This window comes from Elgaria multicarinata, chromosome 3 (genome assembly GCF_023053635.1).
Source record: "Elgaria multicarinata webbii isolate HBS135686 ecotype San Diego chromosome 3, rElgMul1.1.pri, whole genome shotgun sequence".
In the NCBI taxonomy this organism is placed as follows: Eukaryota; Metazoa; Chordata; class Lepidosauria; order Squamata; family Anguidae; genus Elgaria; species Elgaria multicarinata.
This window is the reverse complement of record NC_086173.1, coordinates 112,905,830-112,914,060: the sequence shown is the minus strand read 5'-3', so window position 1 is coordinate 112,914,060 and position 8,231 is coordinate 112,905,830. Positions and strand designations below refer to the sequence as shown.

Genomic DNA, 8,231 nt, shown 5'->3' with positions numbered 1-8,231 from the left:
TCTTAAATTGTGGGGCCCACAAGTCACAGTACTCCAGCTAAGGTTTAACTGATGCAGTGTAGAGTGTCAGCATTATGTCTCAGGATCTGGACACTTGCTGTTGGTGCAGCCTGACTCATACTTAGCTTGTGGTCTATGAAAACCCCTAGATTGTTTTCACATGTATGGCTGCCAAGCCAAGTATCATGCATCCTACCTCTGCATCTCATTTTTCCTACCTTAATGCAGAACTTTACCATTAAAATTAATTTTGTTAGCTTTGCCCCAATTCTCCATCTTGTCATGGTCATCTTGAATCCTGTTTCTTTCTTCTAAAGTATTAGCTGCCCCTGCCCCGCTCTAGTTTGGAGTCTTACCCAATTTTGACTGTCTCCTGCACTCCTTTGTACAAAATCATTTATAAAGATACTGAACAACACTAGGGCCAGGACAAATCCTGTGGCACCCCACATCGCTCCTCTCCAGGCAGCCATTGATGAGCACTTTGAGTAGCCACTGATGAGGAAGCACTCATGACCATCAAATCCACTAGATTTTTCACAGTGATACTGTAATATGCCAATATTCTCAACTTCAAAGAAACCTACTCAGGAAAGGGTGCCTATGGTTTATGAAAGTAGAAGCATTGTGTGTTTCTTTACTCTTTATCCTAGAGCACAGGCTTCTCCAACCTGGTTCTCTCCCTCCCCCCCCCCCCCCCGATATGTTGTATTGCAACTCCCATCATTCCTAGCCAGCATGGACAATGTAGGGCATCGATTTAGGGAAGGCTGCTTTAGCACATGGTAGGAACTTCCTAAGCCTACAGTTCCTGCATGGAGCAGGGGGTTGGACTTGATGGCCTTATAGGCCCCTTCCAACTCTAGTGTTCTGGGATTCTATGATATATTTCAGTGGAGCTTGTGTAAGAAAACTTCCCCATGGATTATGCCCATGGTGGTCAAGAGTAAATGTTCCAAAGCATAATACCTATTCCTTTATATTTTACCACACACAGGAAGAAACCACCTTTAGAATTCCACTTGTGGAAGCTGTTAGTAAAAAGAGTCCGAAGTATAATAAATTACACCTTTTTATTCTGAAGAACATTTTGCATTTCTTTTCATACAAAATGATGGTCAAGAAATAATGTACAAACCCTTAAATTCTCTCCTGGCATTTGAAAGAAGAATGATTCAAGAAGAGGTCTGTAAGGTATCAATAGCAAATTGCCACTGTGTACAAAATGGTAATCTTAACATAGTTTATAGTTTTATATATGTCACAGTTTCAGAAATGTGACTTGAATTGCTACCTATTTTGTTAATACAGATAAAACCCTGATAAGGTTACTTGGCAGAGCAAGTCAATTTATCCAGTGTTAATAAAATAGACTTGACATGTATCGTTCTCCAGAATTGTACTAACCTCAATATCCGGGCTTGGATCCAGCATCTTTGTTCCTCCGGAGCAGTTTTGGACGGCACGTGGTGGGCTGCAGCGGTAGAGCAGAGGACGCGGAAGTCCCATTTCACAAGTGGGATCTTTCCGCTGGTGGAACACCGATGCGGGATCCAACCCCAAGATTTTACTAAATCACAAACAATATCTAAGCCCTCCTTTGATTGCATAAAAACAAATCCTGGAAACAGTACACATAGAACAACAAAACGTGAGGCAGTAGCCATGCCATACTCCCAATGGTAGGAATTGTTTGGTTCTGTAAATGATTCTTTCATCCCACTCCAAGCTGAGTAACTTATTAACATTTTGCATTCACCTGCTAAATTACTTCCTCATAAGTAGTCTCCACCAAGAAGAAAAATTACAGCTCAGTCGTATGCATGCTTATTCAGAATTAGATCCCACTGTATTCAATGGGGGCTTACTCCTGGAAAAGTGTGCATAGGATTTGGAGCTTTAATCTGTATTTATGTATACCTCAAGGTTAAAAGAAAACCTTGTGGAAGTAGCCCAATCTGATTTATTGATTTTTATTTACCTGATATTGCAGGAGTTGTAGTAAAAAATAAAAGCACAGCTTGCTTTCAATCAAAACGATCACAGATAATTCCAAATCTCTTAACCTTCCAAATATAAGACTTGAAAATAGTCATTTTCCATGTTTTATGTTGTAAAGTGAGACTCCTATTGATTCAAAATATTTTATAAAATCTCTGTAGCATCAAGTTTCTTAAATCTTTACCTCAAAAGCGTTTTACAATGAAGAAATAAGAGGTGGCTCTATTTAAATATTTAATCCTATAGCTCTATACAATCCAAGTAAAAATACTTCTAACTAGAATTCTGTGGAGAATTACAATAATTAGGCTCCATAAATATTGCTGCAGTTCAATTACGGTACAATAATTACAAAATATAGAACATCTCTTTACAAATACAAATGATTGTAGATTACAATTTATTTACAATAAACTCTGCTATATAATTTTTAACAAACTATCTTATCTAACTCTACTTTAACCTGGTTGCAAGTGCATTGGTAAAAATGCAATTATTCCAGTATAGTTTGCCCTTAATGTGATAGTCATAAAACAGACCATCTTTAATGATATTTTGTTATGTAAACTGGTGTTACATATGAGAGAAACATTTTTCAACATCATTCCAATAAAACAATCTCTTGTAGGTAGAGTTTGACAAAGTGTGTTAGGCAAATACTAAAAAAAGAAAAAGAAAAAAAGAGGAGGCAAATTTGGAAACAAATATTTGAGCAGATATGCTGAATGCAGTGAACATTTGATATGCTGTGTAATTGGAGGTAATGACACTTTTGATTGTCATCACCCTAATCCTTCTCCTGAAGACCCTTTTTTTTAGTGCCAAACCTTATTCCACTGAGAAACCTTTACGCTCCGAAGGGCAGCAGCACAAAACTGAAAGGCAACTAACTCTCAACTTCCTCGCTGTTTGAAAAACAGGCTGGTAGAATCTCCTTGAATCTAAAGATCAGCCTTCACTCATGGATGAGCCCAAGATTCTGTAGCAAAGGCCTTGTTGACGTCCTGCCACTCTGATCCCAATTACCATACTGGAGAACTTATTAATAAATAAAAGTATGGCTTCCTTGCGACGTGACATCATCACCCGTGCAAAGCTTGATTCCTTATTAATTCCAACTAGTGCCTAGCATCTTGGAACTATGAGGCACTTTTGTTTATCTTAAATCAAACATTTTTTTTTCTTACTAAATACTATAAGGTTGTAATGCATATCATTTCATCAGCTAAGTCTTCTTCATATTTACCAGTCTCTGGCTCTTCATCACTATAGCCAGGACCAAAGTCTTGAAGTTCATAATCCTGCCTGTTTAAAATGGGGAACATGTCGCCATTGGTCCCATTGCTAATGTTCCCGTTGAGAAGATTACTTGCAGCACTCTCCATCTCATCAATAGTCATGTCACAAGCATCTGCAATCTCATGTTTTGTAGCAGAAACAAACTTTGGGTCCTTTGCATACCGTCCTAATCCTTCAGATATAAGTACCTGAAAAAGTAGTTGCATAATAATTAATTTGATATTTAGAAAAAGAAAGCAAAAGCAAAGAGTGGTAAAATGTCCATACTTTCATTTCATATATATATGAAATGGATCTTCTGGGAAGATCCATTCATGGATCTTCTGGGAAGATCCTATTCATGGATCTTCTGGGTAGCTTTTGTCTAAAGATACAATTGTTCTGCAACTGTGATTTTCAACAGTACAAAATGGCCCACCCCAAGGAGATCTGTACAGTTGTGTTTGCAGCACAAATTCCTCTGACCTCTCTCCCAGCCCAGGTTGTAGTGTCTTTTGACCAAGGTAGGATGCAGGCTAACAGAGGGAGCTGAAGGCAAACAGGATACATTCATGTTTTAGTTGCAACCAAAGTGATTCTAACTTGTACATCTCAGCTAGGAATCCTCTATCTCCCTAGTGACAAAAGGGGTTAGAAGTTACATTTAACAGTACGCACTAACATAGCAGCGAGGATATAACTTAAATACTTCTGCTGTTCCTCTGCTTTCCTGCCTTAGGATCTAAGCCTATATGTTTCCATGGAAGAGACAGCAGCCCAAGGATTATTGCCCACCACCACCACAAAAAAGGGAGCACAGAGCATAATAAACTCTTCTAACTTAACAGAAAAAAAGACAATTTAAGGAAGATGCTTGACAAATTATCCGCTTAATTAATATTATTTTGTATTAAATTGATAATAATTGTGTCATTTCTGGGTAGAAAGGCAGAAATATTGGTATCTACGACTGCTCTTGAACTTGTGTGAATTTTGCTGCCTTGATAGTTTCCGCTGAACAAAAGTGCTGCTGTAACAGTGCTTCTTTCTTATCAGGCAAAACTTTTTTTAAAAAAAATGAAACAGTTTCCTTGTTTCAATAACGTTGAATTATTCTGTAGACAAATTAGCCTTGCCACACATATCCTTATTATTATCTGCAATTTACTGGTTGTCAGGGCCTTACCACGTATGGAGGGGCGGGGGGAGGGGGGTACTAGCACTTTAATATTCCTCCTCCGGTCCATACTTGGTGTCTACCAAAGGCAGAGCCAGCAGGTATTCCTCCTCATTGTCCACCCCACCCCACTGCCTTTTAAGCGGGGTCTACAAACTGTGTTTGCTCCCAGAGCTCTCTTGGGCAGGACCTACACTATTGCTTTACAATGGTATTGACAACTGTTGGGGCCCATGACACATTCCATAGATAGTTTCCAAACCATTTTCAAAGTATTATATCCTGTTAGGCCCAGACCTCACACAAGGCATCTGGGCCCCCAGGAGGCATCAGTTGCCGCTATGTGGTCTTGGTAAGACTGTAGTCCTCTGAACCTCTTCAATCCTCTGCCGCCTCAAGGCCCACTATGGGGCTGGCAAATATCCACTCCCCCTTTTGTCTGCTGTTGATGGAATGAACAGGGCTGCCTTCCTTGATCCTGCTTTCCCCAGTTGGGGAATCCTGTCTGAGGACTGGGATTAGAGAAATCCGAGAAATCCAAAACGGATTAAAATGAATTTGGAGTTCTGTAAATCTGGTCTGTGGTTCCGCATTGGATTGACATCTGTGGATAAACAGGTTCTATGGATTTACAGCTGTATAGAGAATAATAATGACCTGCTTCACTCAGTTATGGGGACGAACAACATAAGAATTGTAAAGTGCAGAGTAAGATGTAGCTCTTGAAATCCGATTTGGAAACATACCATCGCTAGTGATTAAGTTTAAATGAAGTAGCCAGCTGTTTGCCTGCATCACTGACATGCAATATTCATTCATTATATCAACCAGTACATAAAATGAAGGAAAGCCAGTGTGGCATAGGGGCTAGAGCGTTGGACTGGGATTCAGGAGATTCGGGTTCCAGTCCCCACTCGATCATGAAGCTCCCTGGGTGATTTTGGGCTAGTCACACTCTCTCTGCCTAACCTGCCTCGCAGGGTTGTTGTTATGAGGATAAAATGGAGAGGAGGACCATGTAAGCTGCCTTGGGTTCTTTGCAGAAGGAAAAAAAGTGGGATATAAATGTCATAATAAAAAAGTAGGTTCAATGCCAGGTAATCCTCCTTCTGAAATGATTTCATTAACACCACAGAGCTCAAAACAAAAGCTCAAAGCACTTACCGCTTCCACCAAACTGTCTGCACTTCTTTGCTTGTCGCTCTGCTTGTGCCTGAAGTCACTCGGTACAGTTAAATTAGCTGGTGTAAATGTCCGATAGGCAATGTCAGGGTCATCCGTGTACCAGGAGCTCCTGTGCAAAGACGGGAGGCTGCCGTTCATATATTCCGTAGATTCTGCTCGGTCAACTTGGATGAGAGGCGTATAATACGGAGTACGGTCCCGGTTGGGCGGGGTAGCTGGTGGGGTGGCCCAGGAACGCGTGGAACGGCTGGGGGAATGTCTATGCGCTTTCGTGGCATCCAGCCCTGCAACAGCCATGACCTGAGGGAGAAGAGGACAGCTGATACACTCACAGGTTTAGGGAGGCCCCTCGCAGACAGTTTGGAAGTCACTCTAACCAGTTATTTCAAGCCAGGTAAGATGTTCAGGCAGACATTTAAACAACAAACAAACAAGAGTACAGAAAGAAGGGAAAGTGGATAAAAGACAACCCAAGCTCTCCACTGTTTGATTTAGTGCACAGAGCTCTGATATCTTATTTCTCTTCTCTGTGTCCCTTAACAAAGCATGTGACACGTTGGCTTAAATTCCTATATTTGGGGGTTGCCTAGAGACCTGAAACCCTATTTTGAATTTTGAACAATGTTGGTCACAAAGTCCACCACTAGTCCAGAAAGACAGGTTGCTTACCTGTAACTGTAGTTCTTCGAGTGGTCATCTGTGCATCACACATATGGGCTCTGCACCTGCGCAGGGCCAGGTTCGGAAACTTCTCAAGCTGAAAATCTTTTAGGCAGGAACCCCTCCCCCACCGTCCACTGAGCATGCTCAGGGGTTCCCGCCTAATCCCCTCAGTTCCTGAAACCGCCTAAACAGTCTCACTGAGGAGAACCACCAGGTGATCAAAAAATAATGACACCATAGTGGGGACTGTGGGAGGGTTGTGTGAATGCACAGATGACCACTCGAAGAACTAAAGTTACAGGTAAGCAACCAGTCTTTCTTCTTCGTGGTCTCTGTGCATCACACATATGGGCGAATTAACAAGCTGACTTACCGGAGGTGGGTGGTGTCAGTTGGTATATGAGTAGTCATAGGATTGCCAATAAGACGGCACGCCCAAAGGCACAGTCTCTGCACGCCCTGATGTCCAGGCGGTAGTGACTGGCAAAAGTCAAAGGTGTCGACCAGGTAGCTGCTTTGCAGAGGTCTGGTAGAGCGATCCCTTTTTCAAAGGCCGTAGAAGTGGCCACTCCTCTGGTGGAGTGAGAGCGCACTTTCCCTTCCAACGGGAGGCCAGCGAGTTCATAAGCTAATTTGATAGTTTGAACAACTCAAGCAGATATTCTCTGTGGAGATGCTTGGAGTCCCTTTTGCTTGACCCATAACAAACAAAAACTTAGGGATCTCCGGAGAGTTGCTGTTCTGGACTGGTAGAAAGCGAGAGCACGTCTCACGTCCAGGGTGTGTAGCGTCGACTCAAGGGGAGATGACGGCGACGGAAAAAAACTTGGCAAAGTAATATCCTGTCCAAGGTGAAAAGAAGACACAACCTTTGGAAGAAAGGCTGGGTCTGGTCTAAGGACCACTTTGTCAGCATGAAACACCGTATAGGGTGTGTCCATATGGAGTGCTGCTAACTCTGATGCACGTCTAGCAGACGTGATGGCAACGAGGAATGCCACCTTGAAAGTTAGCAATCGCAAGTCCGATTTTGCTAATGGCTCAAAGGGCTTGGCAGACAGTGCTTTGAGCACCACGGAAAGGCTCCATTGAGGAACAAAGGAACGAACTGGTGGGATGGTATTCTTCATACCTTTCATGAAACGTTTGGTTAAAGGGTGGGTGAAGAGCGAACATCCCTGAACCCAACGGTGAGAGGCAGAAATAGCTGCCAAATAAACTCTAAGTGACGAGAACTTGAGTCCTTTTTTAAATAAAGAAAAAAGAAAAGAAAGCACAATGGGTAAAGGTGCTGTAAATGGGTTTTCATTTCTGCTGAAGGCAAAAGCAGAAAAAACTTCCCACTTTTTAGCGTATGATTTTCTGGTGGCCGGTTTTCTGGCTGCCAGAATAATGTCCCATACATCAGCAGGCAGGGATAGATTATCTATCGTTGCCTGATTCTCCACGCTTTCAGGCTCAGGGACCGGACATCTGGGTGGAGAATGAGTCCTTTCTCCTTGGAGATTAAGTTGTGACATTGGGGCAGTTTGATAAACTCTGCTGAGGACAATTTGAGTAGCGGAGTGAACCACGGCTGCCTTGGCCACCAAGGTGCTACTAATATGGCGTTGGCGTTGTCTGTGCGCAACTTCAGGATCACCTTGGATAGGAGTGGTATGGGGGGGAACAGGTACAGCAGCTGTCCTGTCCCCGTCCTCTCAAAGGCGTCTCCTAGGGATCCTGTCCCGTGCCCCGCCCATGTGCAGAATTGGTTGCAGATGACGTTCTCCGGTGACACGAATAAATCTATTGCAGGCTGTCCCCATGCCTGAAAGATCAGTTCGAGAACAGAGTCTTTCATCTGCCACTCGTGCGTGTCCACAAAGGTGCAGCTGAGGTTGTCCGCCAGGATATTGTCCTGGCCTGCGATATGAATGGCCGTTAA

At 42.7% G+C, this 8,231-nt stretch overlaps 1 protein-coding gene across 1 annotated transcript in view; it reads right to left on the bottom strand.

The window, feature by feature from the left end:
• Window positions 1-2,600: 2,600 nt before the first annotated feature.
• CACNA1D (calcium voltage-gated channel subunit alpha1 D) overlaps window positions 2,601-8,231 on the bottom strand; it is a 256,993-nt gene continuing 251,362 nt past the window's right edge. Inside the window, exons 49-50 of the mRNA XM_063121273.1 lie at window positions 5,621-5,941; window positions 2,601-3,488 (exon numbers count right to left, since the gene is read on the bottom strand). Coding sequence (XP_062977343.1) covers window positions 3,195-3,488; window positions 5,621-5,941 — 615 coding nt within the window. The 3' untranslated portion in view covers window positions 2,601-3,194. The remainder of the gene's footprint in view (window positions 3,489-5,620; window positions 5,942-8,231) is intronic.